The 17,284-nt window shown below is 43.4% G+C and overlaps 1 protein-coding gene across 2 annotated transcripts in view; it reads right to left on the bottom strand.

Moving 5' to 3' along the window:
• The window catches only part of JAK2 (Janus kinase 2), a 1,290,985-nt gene that overhangs the window by 335,669 nt on the left and 938,032 nt on the right, over positions 1-17,284 (bottom strand). For both annotated transcript variants that reach the window (XM_086961493.1, XM_086961492.1), the window contains one exon: positions 9,994-10,151. In XM_086961493.1, the coding sequence (XP_086817619.1) occupies positions 9,994-10,151 (158 nt within the window). The remainder of the gene's footprint in view (positions 1-9,993; positions 10,152-17,284) is intronic.

The following is a 17,284-nucleotide window of genomic DNA, read 5'->3' as shown; positions in this document are numbered from 1 at the left end:
ACACCATGTGTTTTTGTACTAATGGAAGCAAAGACTGTTCCCCAAGTGTCACAATCCTCCACATGTGGTGCGACCCCCATTGGAAGGCAGATAGTCAGAATTCTGTGTTTCTCACTAGGGGTAGTATTCGGGAATACTGCCTCTCTTTGAGTTATCTTTTGTGCTAGCCAGAATGGAATTTGTTCCAGTTTTGTGGGTGTTTTACCAAGACATGATTGTATGTTCTGTGGTGTACTTTTATTTGTGTTTCCCTGATGAGGGATCAGCTGTGGAATGTTAATAGCTGGTTGGACTGTTGCAGTCCGCATTACATATTGGACTAATTGTCTATGAATTTTTATTAGTACTTTTAGCTGGACTAAAAGTTCCCTGTCTGACATTTTTTTTATGTCTGGATGAGGTGTGTAGCTGGCTAGAACCGGCCACGTTGCTCCTGGTCTACCTAGTGAACCGAGCCTGGTTATGTGATCAGTATGTTTTAGGGCGCCTTTGAACCAGAGCAGATGCTCTTGGTAATTTAGTGGGATTTCAACATCCTCGAAAGGAGTGTATTCAACCGGAGGTTCCTCTATTTTGTAATAGTGGAAATCGTGTGTTGTAGCATTTGCCGCTGGAAAGTTTATCCATGAATAGAATACCTCTGTCTGCCGATATTCGTGTGCCTCTATCACGAATATGACTGTACCACCTCGTGATGTCAGTCCGTTATCTATAAGTTTTAGAGTTATAGCTCTTCTTATGTTGACCGGAATGAGTATAGCATTAGGTTCTGCCTTTAGGAGACTCTTGTCATCCTCTAGGAGTTGAGCTGCTATTCTAGCTGCCTCCCTTTCATCATCACTTTCTGTCATTTTACTGACTAAAAGTTTTTTATTGCAGAATTAGTTTCAAGGAGACAAAGATTAGGTGCACAATATTTTTGGAACACTGTATTCTTCAACATTGACTAAACCAAAACTCTACATAGGAATCTCTTCCTACTAAGTTCCGGCGGATTTTAACCGTTCACCCACTCCAGACGTCTATTGGAGTATTTACGGGGAAAAGGGTCTGTGTGAAAAAGCACGACTGAGTTACTCTAACGTCTTGCTCCATGTAGTGTAGTTCCTATTTTCCCAATAGGCTTTGCGCATTGGAATAACATAAACAGCAGTGTCGACTGAGGTCATCTAGGTCTCTACTGACTATGTTAAACTTAATTTAGGTTTGCGCCAGCTAGCTCAGAGGTCACTGGAAACTTTCTTGAGTGAATAGGGAGAGATCAGCTTCCCTGGCTCAGACATGAAGGGATTCAGCTTCCGACAACCATATAACATGACAACTTTGCTCCCTCAGAATAAGAGTAAATATCTAGAGTTGTGTGAAAACAATAGACAGCTATTTCACTCAGTCACTTGTGCGTTCTTAGTTTCACCAGAGTGCAGAGAATAGAGAGACAGGCGTTTTCAATAAAAGGTATTATTTATTGAGCAGTCTTCCTTCTCATGCAAGAGAAATGTATTGCCACAATTGCAATACTTAATATAAAGTAAAGTACGTACAGTAAAAGGAGTATTATGAAATAATACTATAAAAGCATTGATATGGTTTCTTAGCCATAAGACACTTTAAAATGGATAAAATATATACATACATATTTACATTGGCTAACGTGCTCAACTGGTGCTTCTAAAATACGCCTACCCCGGTGTACCTGACCTAAGCCTAATACGTGGGAAGGAGTAAGTAAGTAGCAGTTTAAGTTAAGTTGGTTTTGCCAAGAATCGGACTCAAGAATTCTCTCTAAGGGTTTAGTCAGCACTGTACCTTGGGATTAGAATGTAGGAGGTCTGGTATATCTCTTTTAGGACTCGATATTCCAGTCACCCGGAAGGGTAGGCTGGAAACGCCGGAGCTGGATTTTCTCGGCAGGAGAAAAGACAGCGTCTTTCTCAGCGCGTCAAAGAGGAGGGGTAGCATCCGTGGGCTTCTCGCATCAGCTGGGCTCTCGGCAAGTAGATAGCTGCTCTGCTCCAAAACCACCACCGTGTGTTTGCTTAAGGCAACGTTGGTATATTTATACCTGAAAGGTGCCGAGTTTGACGTAAGGTTTGGACATAAAACGTCAATAAAGATGTCACTAAGAACTGGCCGTTCTTACAGTGCTCGCAGGAGTTCTATTACAAATCAAAACAAAGCAAGTGGGGATTTCCCAGGTTGCTGGCGGTTTGTTGTGTCGAAAGAACTCGTTGTGCTTTCTAGGAATCTAAGGAAGTGGCTTTTGCCGTGCCTTGGACTGCAAGGGCGATTTACTAAAATATGGATCTGATTCTATGCCATTATATGGATATTATTGATTATAGCCGTACAAGGGCATAAAATAGCACTATTGATTCAGGTTCCTAGATAAAAACACAATACTTTGATCTGTTTCCCTGCCCGGATAACTATGGGCAGGGAAACAGATGGAGTCTGCTCCCAGCTATAGACTTTGTGTTTGCTCTCTCATGGTGAAAATTTCAAACAGGTTTCTCTGCCTGTGCTGGAGAGCTCCCCTGGACATAGCTAGTTAGCTGGCCCTGGAGGATGGAGTCCCCGGGCCATTGATGGCTCAGGGGTGGAGGGGGGTAGGCATCATACTGGTCTACTATGGCAGATGGCAAATGTGTACTTTGCAGTGATACCAGAAGTTGCAGTGAACCCAGTAGCAGAACAACCTCTCATAATATGTCCTGGTATCAGAGGAGACTGCAAATGTTAAGCAGTGGTGGCTGTCAACTGCACTTGGACTAGTGGTAGACTCTCCCTGCCCCATCCAGAGTTGATGGCGGTAACAGATGTTTCATTATTGGGTTGGGGATTATATCTGGAAAGCAGTGGCCTTCACATCAACTTGCTGAAGATACAGACAATTCGCCTGTCTTTAAAGGCCTTTCTGACACCCATCAAAGGAAGGCTGGTGCAGGTTCTCACTGGAAACTGTAGAAAAGTGCACGCTAAAGATGCATGGGCATCCCTGTGTTAGAGGCACACCCTTAGGTTTGAAAAAACTATAAAGTTTGTTTTAGATTCCTTTTTATTCTTTTTCAATTTTCTTTCATGTGTTCATGATATTATCAACATATCATACAGTTTCATTTCATGAATCAAAACGGGTTGAATTCCGAAAGAGTAAAACTCCGATGCATTTCGGGCTGTACTAGCCCTTTGTCAAGGAGTACTGAAAATAAAGGAAGATACGACAAACTATCAGTGAAATGAACAAGAACTAATGGACTGAAGTAGTGGTAATCGTGCTCGTGACAAACGAGGCATAGATATAAGAATCCGCATATCACCAACCCTTAACGTGAAGGGAACGAGTAAATGGTGAGTTAAATCGTGTGAACGACTGTGTGGGGATTGTTGTCTTGTGCTCAAATGGGAGTGTGATTGAAACCTTAACTTACGAGTCGTGGGCCTCCTCAGAGGGCATAGCGATCTGGAAAAACGGGGAAAAGAGTGAGGAACTAATTAGCGCTGACCTCGTAACCGGCCGTGTTGTAAACAAATGTGAAAAACATAGATGGTGACAAATCTTACTTGGAAGCGCGAACGCTGTAGCTGTAGAGTGCTGCTGGTTTGTCCGTTAAGGTGAATTTGCGCGGAGGTGTATAATGGGATACATGTCATGTGATCATGATTAATACGTGAAGGTGGGACAAACTAGTAATAGAAAACGGACTCACGTCTAGGTGTGAGCAAGGGGAGTGTGTTAGTAACAGCGTGTATCTACTGAGAGTGATGAAATTAAAAATTGGTAAAGGACTAAAGTAAAAGTGAAAACAGGGTAAAAAAAGAAGTAAACAAGTATAAAAATATTTCCACTAATTTCATTTAACATAATATTCGAACGAATCATCAGCAGTGCACCCTCTACCAACCATATTTCTCACTGGAAACTCCCAGCGCCATGTGGTACTGCAACAAGCAGGGCAGGTTGGTGTCCAGAATCCTGTGCCAGGGTCCTATGTTTACAAAAGGGGGTTGCTGAACTGTTCCTATGGAGAGTTAGGGGAGAATTAAGGAAGAATTAAGGAAGAATTAACTGGCGTGACCAAAGGTGTTAGAGTAACACCCTGGGGCATCCATTTTGTTGGATGTAGTTGCCTCACACACCCAGAAGGGTGTCATGCTTCATCATTGGCGGTTGCTCCTCGTCGGGGAGGCGGTGCAATCCCCGACGGGCTCACCTCAAAGAGGGGCTCTTTGGCGGAGATCTTTTTATCCAACAGCCTTATGGTGAGGTGGGGGTGTGTGGGCAGGGCTAGGTGTAATGATGTGAGGGATATTAAAATGTAGCAAGGGGTACCGGAATTCAGTTTATTCTGGAGGTCCCCTGGCTGCAGTTAAAAAGTGGGGTTAGCTCACTAGGTGTCAGCAGGTTAGGTCGGGTGACCCTAGATGAGACTAAGAGTGAAGGTGGTCGACATGTTTCTCGCTGTGGGTATCGTCACCCGCGATTCATCAGGACCTAAACAAAGTGAAGGGAAACATGCTAGTGTCATGTGTGTGCTTATTTTTACCTCTGTGGGTTCTCCTATGCCTATACATGGAGAAAAAGTACACAATGGTTAAATACAAATCTGCATTTAGAAAAACAGGTCACATCAATGCCAGGGCGTATAAACAAAGTGGCATGCTGTTGGTGCTGTTTGGCAATGAACACACCCACTCCATGCCTTGTAAATTGCGTGTGCAAAGTGCAAAGTGGGGAGCACACACTACTACTGAGTCGGTGAGGAGGTCTGTGCTCAGTTGCTGGCTAAAAACAATGGTTTAAAAGCAATTGAGAAGGAAAAAGATGCTGCAGCTTAGGAGGAATGAACTGCTCCTCTAGTGAAGAATGAGCAGATACAGTGTAAACAGGCACTGAGTAGTATACTGTGGCTATGTGTGAAACACAAACACAAACACACTGTGACCCAATGAGCTATAGGTTGGGAAAGCCCATTTGCCCCACTTACCTAATGGTCAAGAACTATGTGCCACATGAGGGGTCGGCGGGACAAAACATCAGGGATGAGCCCAAGGATTTAGCTGGGGATAGAGCATAACATCGCGCCTATCGGTTAACGCTAAGGCTAGTTTTAGTTAATCTCAAGGCAGTATTGGGCTGCAAGGCTACAAGCCTTCATTCTATCGCCCTCCGCTTATTCCTCGCCTATTGGACTCACCTCCATACTACTGTGTCCGCGTAGTTAGACCTACCCTTCTCCGCCGAGCTCGAGTAGATGTTTGAGCTCGGCGGCCGGGGCAATTTAAACCGTGCTGGCAGGTCGGCGTGTGACACCGCGTCTCCGCCTCCTCTGTCAGGTCACGTGGTTTTGGGAGGTTTGATGGCGGCCATCTTAAGGTGGTGAGCTGGTGCGCTTAGTGTCAGTTGATATTCATTTATTGTGCCTAATCTTGACACTATTAGATATGGAGCGGGGGAGTCCAGGGGGCGGGAGTAGTCCCGTGTTGCCAATGTATACCCCAGCCGAATTATGTGCAGAAGAGCGTATTCGAAAATCGCCCGGTCTCGTGTGTTGAATGCACGGCGGCCATGTTGTGCTGGGCACAGGGGCTAACCTGAACAAGCAGTGTCAGGTATGAGCTGAGGAAGTAGTGGTGTGTTGTAACTCGGTATGCCTACTTCCTGAGAGCCTTAAATGGTATGTGGGTCACATTATGTAGTGTGTGATGCCAGCAACAGAGATTGATGTAAAATGATGTTTAAACTCTTATGGTGGCTCACTATCTGGGGGGCGACCAGGGTACAGGATGCAGGATCATTGTTTATCCATGGAGTGTGATAGGAAACTAGACTTTTTTTACAGTGAGTGCCACGGGATATCTTCGTTGAGCCCCTGTTTGTCTGAAGACAGTCGATGGATCCATCTCTGCCCCTTCCGGAACAGAGCATTACTTGGACAATTGGGGCTAGCTTCTAGTATCACCCATCTCATGGAATCTTCATCATGATTATGTTCTACAAAATGTTTGCACATCTTAGTGTGGGTCTTCTTGCAACGGAAGTTGCTACGGTGTTCAATGATTCTGGTTTTGACGGGACGGGTTGTCATCCCGATGTATTGTAGGTCACACGGGCACTTGATCATATATATACAGTGTGATGTATTGCAATTAGTGTGGTGTCTGATCTCCCATTTGTAGGTCTCAGAGAGTTGGATGGTCTTGAGTGTCAAGGTGTACCTACAAACACCACACATACCACAGGGATAGTGACCCGTAACCGGGGGTAGATGCCACAATGTGTGTTGGGTTTCCTTTCTGATACACTTAGGTCTAGTGCTGATTAGGATGTCCTTCAGGTTTTGAGATCTCTTAAAGGCGAACCTTGGTTCTTCTAGAGTCATGTCCCCAGTGTTGAGGATATCCCAGTGACGTCTGATAGTGTTCCTGATTTTGGTGGATAAAGGGGTGTATGTTGTCACACATGTGATTGGTTGATTCTCAACCGGGACTCTTTCCTGCCTTTCTAGAAGGGCTTCTCTGTTGTTATTCCTGGCGCGTTTCCTGGCTTTAAGGACATCGCGCCTTGGGTAGCCCCTGTCAAGTAGGTTCCTTGAAAGGATTGCAGACTCCTTTTTGTAATCAGACACCTTGCTACAGTTGCGTCTTATTCGTAGAAATTGGCCGAAGGGCAGATTGGCACGTAAGGCCCTCGGATGGTGACTCTTGAAGTGTAAAAGGCTATTGCGGTCAGTGGGTTTGCGGTACATGGTTGTGCTTATGGACCCTTCTTCCAGTCTTATTGTTAAATCAAGGAAGGCAATCTCCTCAGGTGATCAACCAATCACATGTGTGACAACATACACCCCTTTATCCACCAAAATCAGGAACACTATCAGACGTCACTGGGATATCCTCAACACTGGGGACATGACTCTAGAAGAACCAAGGTTCGCCTTTAAGAGATCTCAAAACCTGAAGGACATCCTAATCAGCACTAGACCTAAGTGTATCAGAAAGGAAACCCAACACACATTGTGGCATCTACCCCCGGTTACGGGTCACTATCCCTGTGGTATGTGTGGTGTTTGTAGGTACACCTTGACACTCAAGACCATCCAACTCTCTGAGACCTACAAATGGGAGATCAGACACCACACTAATTGCAATACATCACACTGTATATATATGATCAAGTGCCCGTGTGACCTACAATACATCGGGATGACAACCCGTCCCGTCAAAACCAGAATCATTGAACACCGTAGCAACTTCCGTTGCAAGAAGACCCACACTAAGATGTGCAAACATTTTGTAGAACATAATCATGATGAAGATTCCATGAGATGGGTGATACTAGAAGCTAGCCCCAATTGTCCAAGTAATGCTCTGTTCCGGAAGGAGCAGAGATGGATCCATCGACTGTCTTCAGACAAACAGGGGCTCAACGAAGATATCCCGTGGCACTCACTGTAAAAAAAGTCTAGTTTCCTATCACACTCCATGGATAAACAATGATCCTGCATCCTGTACCCTGGTCGCCCCCCAGACAGTGAGCCACCATAAGAGTTTAAACATCATTTTACATCAATCTCTGTTGCTGGCATCACACACTACATAATGTGACCCACATACCATTTAAGGCTCTCAGGAAGTAGGCATACCGAGTTACAACACACCACTACTTCCTCAGCTCATACCTGACACTGCTTGTTCAGGTTAGCCCCTGTGCCCAGCACAACATGGCCGCCGTGCATTCAACACACGAGACCGGGCGATTTTCGAATACGCTCTTCTGCACATAATTCGGCTGGGGTATACATTGGCAACACGGGACTACTCCCGCCCCCTGGACTCCCCCGCTCCATATCTAATAGTGTCAAGATTAGGCACAATAAATGAATATCAACTGACGCTAAGCGCACCAGCTCACCACCTTAAGATGGCCGCCATCAAACCTCCCAAAACCACGTGACCTGACAGAGGAGGCGGAGACGCGGTGTCACACGCCGACCTGCCAGCACGGTTTAAATTGCCCCGGCCGCCGAGCTCAAACATCTACTCGAGCTCGGCGGAGAAGGGTAGGTCTAACTACGCGGACACAGGAGTATGGAGGTGAGTCCAATAGGCGAGGAATAAGCGGAGGGCGATAGAATGAAGGCTTGTAGCCTTGCAGCCCAATACTGCCTTGAGATTAACTAAAACTAGCCTTAGCGTTAACCGATAGGCGCGATGTTATGCTCTATCCCCAGCTAAATCCTTGGGCTCATCCCTGATGTTTTGTCCCGCCGACCCCTCATGTGGCACATAGTTCTTGACCATTAGGTAAGTGGGGCAAATGGGCTTCCCCAACCTATAGCTCATTTGGTCACAGTGTGTTTTTGTTTGTGTTTCACACATAGCCACAGTATACTACTCGGTGCCTGTTTACACTGTATCTGCTCATTCTTCACTAGAGGAGCAGTTCATTCCTCCTAAGCTGCAGCATCTTTTTCCTTCTCAATTGCTTTTAAACCATTGTTTTTAGCCAGCACCTGAGCACAGACCTCCTCACCGACTCAGTAGTAGTGTGTGCTCCCCACTTTGCACTTTGCACACGCAATTTACAAGGCATGCAGTGGGTGTGTTCATTGCCAAACAGCACCAACAGCATGCCACTTTGTTTATACGCCCTGGCATTGATGTGACCTGTTTTTCTAAATGCAGATTTGTATTTAACCATTGTGTACTTTTTCTCCATGTATAGGCATAGGAGAACCCACAGAGGTAAAAATAAGCACACACATGACACTAGCATGTTTCCCTTCACTTTGTTTAGGTCCTGATGAATCGCGGGTGACGATACCCACAGCGAGAAACATGTCGACCACCTTCACTCTTAGTCTCATCTAGGGTCACCCGACCTAACCTGCTGACACCTAGTGAGCTAACCCCACTTTTTAACTGCAGCCAGGGGACCTCCAGAATAAACTGAATTCCGGTACCCCTTGCTACATTTTAATATCCCTCACATCATTACACCTAGCCCTGCCCACACACCCCCACCTCACCATAAGGCTGTTGGATAAAAAGATCTCCGCCAAAGAGCCCCTCTTTGAGGTGAGCCCGTCGGGGATTGCACCGCCTCCCCGACGAGGAGCAACCGCCAATGATGAAGCATGACACCCTTCTGGGTGTGTGAGGCAACTACATCCAACAAAATGGATGCCCCAGGGTGTTACTCTAACACCTTTGGTCACGCCAGTTAATTCTTCCTTAATTCTTCCTTAATTCTCCCCTAACTCTCCATAGGAACAGTTCAGCAACCCCCTTTTGTAATCCTAGTGCTAGATACGGACACAAGCTGTAACTGGACCTTCCACCACCCTGTGTGGTAAATCGTGTCCGTTGATCAAACGATCAACTATATTACCTCCCTCCTTTTGATATAAACCAGGGTCCTATGTGTCAAGACATAACTGGATCTTCAGGGGACTTTTTGGCGGTGCACCACCTAGCTGTATATTTATATGTCAGGATGTACAAATTCAGCCGGTGGCACCTAGCGGATCACAAACTGCTATTGCATCCGGAGGTGGCACAGGGTGGGGCAACTTGTCTAGATCTAACCGCACATGCAGTGGTAAAGAGAAGTATCCATCAGAAGATAAATCTATGTAAAGTCAGCATCATGAAATCTTCCAACCAGAAAGGTTATAATTTTACACTGCTAAAATGTATAAAAGTCCTTGAAAAAAATGCAATGAGTCTATCACTTATGGCCCTTCCAACTAAATTGATGAGTCCACCATGAGACAGATTTGAGGCCTTAAAGCACAGAGGAGACATCATTCAGAAGATTCTAATCAGCAACTATTAAGAAAGTAAACAAAAATACAGAGAGCTTACATCGTATGTTGAACCTCTGCTTGATAACCACACAATTTGGAGTGTGGGAAAGTGTACCTTAGTGTGATCAAAGTAATTAAACGATAAATGATTCTGAACAATAATAGTGATATAGCAAATATTACTTACGTAACTGGCCCGTGGCAGTTGCTGTGAATGTTTTCAAGCATCCTAGCCGTTACAACTTCTTTACAGAGGTAATGGTGTGCATCTGCTGTTAATCTGTAGTATCCATCAATCAATGACACAAAAGACAACGCTTCCCGCAGTGAACAGAATTCAACTTCCTGCAACAGAAAGGTGAGGGTGAGGGTGAGAGCACAAATCAAATATTTAACTATACGAAAGATAGAAGACATACTTCTGCACTAGAACAGGCAGCATCACTACTTGCACAGGACCACTTCACCACTCCAGTGGGTGAATGCTAAGAAATACTTTTAAAGGACATCACTAAATATTTGCTAGCCGTTAAATAAAGGTTTAAAGGCACATAGCCTGTACATCATACCGCTAAAAGACCATTGTGGCTTTCACTTGCAAACATACATGTAGGTGAAATTAATCAAAGGCTGGCTCTCTCCTCTGAAACCTTCTTCACTCACATGAACATCTATAGTTAAAAGGCAACGTGTTCTTTTAAGTTTACGTTTACATACAAACACTACATCTTCTAAAAGACACAACCATCTGAAAGAAAAAAACAAGCCAACATTTCTGTTCCGTTGCATAAACAATGGTTGTCTCCAGGGGTCTGCCTGCCACAGTGAATTCCTGTAATTTGTGGGGTCACAAAAAGTATTATTGTGCATTAGTCTAGGAGTCAGGCTTTTTCTTGTGGCGAAAATTCAAAATAATCACTGCTCTTCGAGAGCACATCAGCCACTAAGATTGATTTATTTGCCTGTGATCAACAGAAATTCTGAAAGCACTAAACATTCACTGGTCCAGTAGTCAGCATAAGGTATTATTTGACAAAAAATAGCTTCAATGAACTCCCCCCCCCAAATACTAGCCTTTCATCTAACTGCCTGTGGGGGTACTTTTACAAAGGCAAACAGAAAAGGCGTGTCTTATACATATCTTCAAACTTACTGCATACATCCACTAGATGTGCATTACCTTGTCAGAACTCAAAACTAAAATTTTCAAGTAAAATAGAACCTCCTCGAGCACACAGATAACTAGTTCTTATTGATTTTCAATGTCCATAACTTTATTCTTCTTTTGTCCAGTACGTATTTCCTTCAATTGGTACAGCACTTCAGTCCGTGTATCCTAATCATATAGTATAATGAGTTCATCCAACAAAAAATCATATGATAGGCAGCAAACACGTGTTTCGTCCTGCTATATCAAGCAACATAGACTTCTTCAGGGCTGAAATATGAATTCCAAAATTATGCAACTTGCACTTTGATCCGAACAAGTAAAACCCCATACAACTCTCAATCCTTATATCCTTTCTGTCCTTGTAACTTGTCTTATTCCAAAACCGATCAATATATCCATCTGATAGTAATCACATTCATATAGCTGTCCAACGTTTCAGTATCCAGTTGCATTCCGTCATACTCCACAACCTTCATCCTGAAGTACGCAGTAATCGATCACGAAAACCTCAGGCTGTATCCTCAAGTTTAAAGAGTATCTCAGTAGTGTAAAGTAATGTTTCCCCGTTTGTTCCGTAATGTACGTAACTCCAGTTTTCTCCTCATCCCACGTATTCAAAAGCAGCAATTGCATATTCGTAGTGTTCCCCCTAATCCGGGAAAACCGGATACTGAAACAGAATGTTATTGAATGCAAAAAGTTGGTGAGTGTGATGTTGATGTTGTCGCAACCTTCGCCATCCAGGGAAGAAGAGAAATAAGCCTAAAATTCTCAGGTTTAGTCGAGTTTAATGTTTTTTTTTTTAAGAATGGGGACACCCAAGCCTGTTTCCACAGCACCGGCACCATGGCTGACGAGAAGGAGGAGTTAATTATCTGACGAAGATGCGTCAGGAAAAGCAAAGAGGACTCCCTAAACTGATCAGGCTTTAGAGGGTCGGCAGGAGAGACAGATTTAATTTTCACACTCAGCCTACTAAGCTCCTCATAAGAAATCTCTGGAATGACCATAAGACTAGAAGTCGGCCTGGTCCTAAAGGAGTGTGAGCACGGTAAGAGGTCATAGAAGGAAAGAACCTATAAATTGCACGTACTTTCTCCACAAAGAAGGAGGCCAGTTCTTCGCAATGGAGTTCAGAGGTGGTTATAGGCGCGGAAGTTTTCCTAACACTGAGATCTTTAAAGATTTAAAAAATGCATTTAGCAGGGTTATGGCTAAGCTTGATCTCGTTAGCGTAGTAGGCTCTATGATAAGATTTAAGTTCGACCAGATAATGAGCTTTTTTCCCAGGGTCATAATCTTTCTTCCAGTCACGCTCTGTTCTTTTACACGACTTCCTCAGTATAGTCAGAGCGTTGTTGTACCAAGGACTGGACTCCTAACGGCGACCCTTAAACTAGCTCGCCGGAATAAGAGAGTCCAGCGCCCGTATAATCCAGGCGTAGAACATCTCTTAACCTGACTCGACATTGTTAAAAGGACCCAAAGGGTCCTCCCTAAGAAGTGCATGAAAGTCTTCTAGTCTTCATTTCCGCCACGGCCATTTATAAACAGTTCACTGAGCGGCCTTACATAACGGCTCTGATATAGGGAAGGTCATTTCAACCAACAAATGGTCAGACCTAGCCACAGGGGTAGGGGTCGCCACGGTTGCAGACGCAATGTTAGAAAAAATAGGGTCTAACAGATGGCCCCCCCTATGTGTGGCAGTTGCAACCAGTTGATAAAGCTGAAACGCTGCTAAATCTGCAAGCCAACTACAGATGGTCCTGTCTTGTAAAAGATCAAAATGCAGATTTAGATCGCCAAAAACACTAAAATTAGCAGTCCCCACGGCAAGCGTCCCTACTACCTCCAGAAGTGCATTTTTAAAACTGATGGCTTTCCCCGGTGGCCTGAACACCAGGATCCCAGAAAAGGTCAAGTGAGTGCCCACGGAAATGCTAAAACATGCACATTCGCATCCCTCTACTATAAGCTTAGTGAAGAGATAGGAGTAGCAGGATTTGAAAATCACTGCGATGCCACCTCCCCTAGTCTCTCTATTTATCATACAGATAGAGTAATCCGAAGGTATAGCTAGATTTGGCTCAGCTACCATATCCCCATTAAGCCAAGTCTCTGTCAAAAAGAATATATCCGGAGTTTCATCAGTGATGAGGTCATGAATTTCAGCATGATGTTAGACTAATAATCTCACATTAAGCTGAATTTTTTTTAGCCGTCGTTGGGGAGATGTGGCGGGAGGGGGTGGAAGAGACAAAGGCGTAGGGAATGCAAACATACCACACGAGCAGCTGGTAGGGCCACTCAAAGGGTGTAGTGAAGAAGTTTCGCACTGGTTGACTAGAGGATTCATGGCTAGTAGAGCTTCCCTAGCATATGTACGAACTCCTGGCCAGTCTCGGCCAGCATTTCTGGCGAGAGGAGACGTACTGGCGCGGACGGGCTTGCCTTTGGCACGCCGCCGGCGTGCCCGCTGCGTTCACGAGCCATATCACACTTAAGTAGGCAACAGAGAGTGCAAAACAACTAGACCGACATCGAAGATGGCGTCTCTATGCGCGCTACCGGAAGGGAGGGTTTCTGGTCCTGGATCTCACTTCGCCCTCCACAACAATCAGCCACAAGGCTGCAGTGGACCGGGGTGTTCGAGAACAGGTGGCAAAATCAAGTAAGTCAAAGTATAATGCAGCAGCTTCTTTTTAAAAACAATGGTCAGACATTAAAGATAAATGTTGCACCACACCAGCTAATAATAAAAAGACTATGCAAGAGCTAAGTTTCAGTGGCTCAGCGTAGCAGCAGTTCGAGAGTTCAGCTGTTCAAAAAATACCTACTGGACAAAAGAAGAATAAAGTTATGGACATTGAAAATCAATAAGAACTACTTATCTGTGTGCTCGGGGAGGTTCTATTTTGTATGTATTACTGTCTACACATGCAGGCAGAGGTAGACTTGTTTGGTAACCAACTCTTCCTCCCCTGGAAGCACATACTTTGAATAAATATTGTGTTGATACTGTGACTTATATACCCAGTAGAGCGCCTCTCATATAACCTGTTATCGGTCAGCTTAGATTTCTTAAATGTTAGGAATGGACGTGGAAATAAGAGTAAAGTTAAATCAACTTTGAAGAGAATTAGATATAGAGAGAACTACTATAGAGAACACATACAAGGCCTCTTACAGAGCCTCATTACTGTCTCAGCATAGTTAATTGTGTGGGAGGAGGCAAAGCCCTTACTTCTCTCTTGCAGAGAACAGACATAACCAAGAATGTGTATGCAGAGAAGAATCAGGCCACAAACATGGCCCATTGGCTGGTATTCTACAATTGTTCACACACTCTTCAGCAATAAAGTGCTCAAAATGGGCTCCAGATCTTCAGAACGTACTCAAGCAATTCTAAAGAAAAGGGCTTTCTCTGGTGGATTGCTTAAGCCAGCATCGTTCCAAACTGTATCCTGATGTGTAATTAGGCACATGCAGACTAACACCCTCATTTTACCTCATGAAGGCAAAAAAAAAAAGAACGATTGAACGGAGTGGGTGGCTCTTTTGTTTTAGTTTTTAGAGTCTGATCACTGTAGGTGCTTGTCAGCTCAAGATCTCTGTAGTGGTGTGTACTTAAGTATAGTACGTAATCACAGTTAGAATCTAGAGTGTTTCAGTTTGTCAGTTCAATAGCTGGTATTTATGCATTTGTTGGAATGTTGGATCGGTTTTGCGGTGGAGTTTGTTTGGAGTTTGTTTGTAACCTGTGTTTGGGATTGATTTATGAATACAGAAGATTTTGCAGTCATTGCTGTGTGGGCCATTACTACAGATTTGGCGAAGAGCGCAGAGTCGCTCATCCCATTAAACCCACAACTTTCTTCACCTTAAAGGACAAGCAGCTGTACAGGTTGGAGTAGCACTTCCATGCTTTTGTCACTGATTTCTTAGTGGCGGTCAAGTCTACAGACCTAGGAGTTCTTGCACCAACGGCTTTATTGCTGCCTCACACCTCATCAAAGCAGCAACACAATCACTGCATAAGGTCATGTTATGTGCCTTACCTGCCGAAATATTGGATGCGACTCAGGAAGTGTGTACAAGATCTATCGTGCATCTAAAAGTGTGAACAGACTATTGAGCAACCTACATTATTTCATTGGTAATTTGCTTTCCTCTCATGGACATTTCAAAATCTTTTTTATGGCACGTCTTCCTGCTCGGTGTTTCGAATAAATATAAACCCACCCTGCAGAACCGGCTGGCTCATTCATCGGAGCACTGTGGTTGAATATATATATATATATATATATATCCCAAGAGCATTTTAAGGACACACTCGACAACCACTGTAAGAACCATCCGGTTTATTTTAAAAGGGGAAACCCAGCTTCCTCATTACAGGTTTTAAAGTTTATCATGGCTGCCTCGTTTCGAGGCTCTCTGCCTCTTATTCATAGGCAGCTTGTAGCTCTGTTTCGAGTTTCAAATGATTAAATTGCATCCCCGAATAACTTCTTGAAGACAATTTTTTAAATCCGTCTCAGAACCATAGGATGCTCTATCCAGTGATAGGATCAGGTGCGTATCATCCACTTAAGAGGAAGCCTCAATGCAAAGGCTGAGATTAAAGTGATAAGGGAAACCATGTAAATATTGAAAAAAGGCTGAGTGAGGAGCCCTGGTGTCGCACTACCTTCTGGGGATGAGAAGGACCCAACAAGACAAATTGTTTACAGTTTTTCAGTAAGGATTTTAGCCTGGCCAAGACCTGTTTAGAAATTCCTCAGCATTTAATGAGTTGAATGAGGATGTCATGGGAAATAGGAAATAGTATCAAAAGCAGCGGATAAGTCTAATAAAATCAACACTGCATTATTTCCCGCATCTAAGGTTAATACCAGTTGACTGCGTGCCTTAAATTATGGATTACATTACCCAGTACATTGAGAAGTTGTCACAAGTGGCAATTATACACGTAAAGGATTAGTGGAATATGGAACATTCTCTCTTGTATGCTATAACTTTAATTTATTTACTTATTACAGAGCTATTTTCCAAGACAATTTACATTTGAACAAACAATACAATACAAGGTTGCAAGTATAATACAGTAGATTACATGTGTGTATGCTTGCTAGGATGGCAACAAGAGAAGTTCCTTCAACAACTTCTTGAAAGCAAAGAGAATCAAAGCAGATGAAAGTAAGGAGGAGCTAGTAAAGCATTTTTGAAATCTTAACACAAGAAAAATAGAGTAAAAATGGAATGGAGAAGTAGCATTTTTTTTAATTTGCAGGTGTGTTTGTGTTCCATAGTAAGAACATGGATTTTGTAAAATGCTCATCCTCAAAGGGGAGGCTAATTTCGAACTCCTACTTAGCAAGTGGTGCACAATCAGGTTCAACAACCGCCTGAAGAACTGCTTACATCTTGCACAGAACTTTTTGATCACCCCAGCAGAATTGTGTGTCTTCTTGTAGACAAGAGCCTGTATGTTCCCAGCACGTCGAGAAATCCCATACAAGTCTTTTGCATTTGTAGCCAGTTCAGCCAAGATACATCTTTGACACCACAGTCTCTTAACCCACTTATGGAGAGAAGGTTTATAACTGGGAAATAAATGCTGTAGAAATGTAAGTATTCTCAAAATAAGAATGTTCTTTATGGTACATTGAACTGTAGATTTTTATAAGTATGAGCACCATAAAAGTCTATATTTTAAGTGGACGGGGATTTAGAAGTAGCTTGTCATCTCTTGAAAGATTTTAATCCATAGTTCCATGACCTTAAATTTTACCTGTCTAAAATTTGTTATCAAAAATCTGTGCGGAAACCCTTCTTTCTAAACTGGTGCTATTTTAGAAGTATCTATTGCCAAGAAGGGGCCCTCATCTTGTTCTTTAGCTAAAAAGCTTGTATTCTTGTCAGTTGCGCTGTAAAATAATAAAGACTAACATCCAGCAGGACCCACTCTCCTTTGACCTAATGATTTGTAAAGTTTCTTCCATGAGAGTTGCAGATATTTAGCAGCCCAGATAAATGTTATACTCTCCAACTGCAGTTTCTTTAAAACAGGACAATTCAATATATATGATAAGTGCTTGAAAGGCAAAACTTAATTTTGATATTATTGTCAAATGAACTGTGTTTATTTGCCCAATTATGGATAGGTCCATCTATCCCTCTTATAAACCCTGGTTGGAATTCACAGACACCATATCCTACTATTATAGAGATATTTGGATAGCTAAATATCTTACCCTGGATTTAATTAAGAGATACCAGTTTACGCTATTCCACTGCATTA

Source organism: Lissotriton vulgaris, chromosome 3_1 (assembly GCF_964263255.1).
Source record: "Lissotriton vulgaris chromosome 3_1, aLisVul1.2, whole genome shotgun sequence".
Classification (NCBI taxonomy): domain Eukaryota; kingdom Metazoa; phylum Chordata; class Amphibia; order Caudata; family Salamandridae; genus Lissotriton; species Lissotriton vulgaris.
The sequence above is the reverse complement of the archived record's forward strand: the minus strand, read 5'-3'. Positions and strand labels throughout refer to the sequence as shown.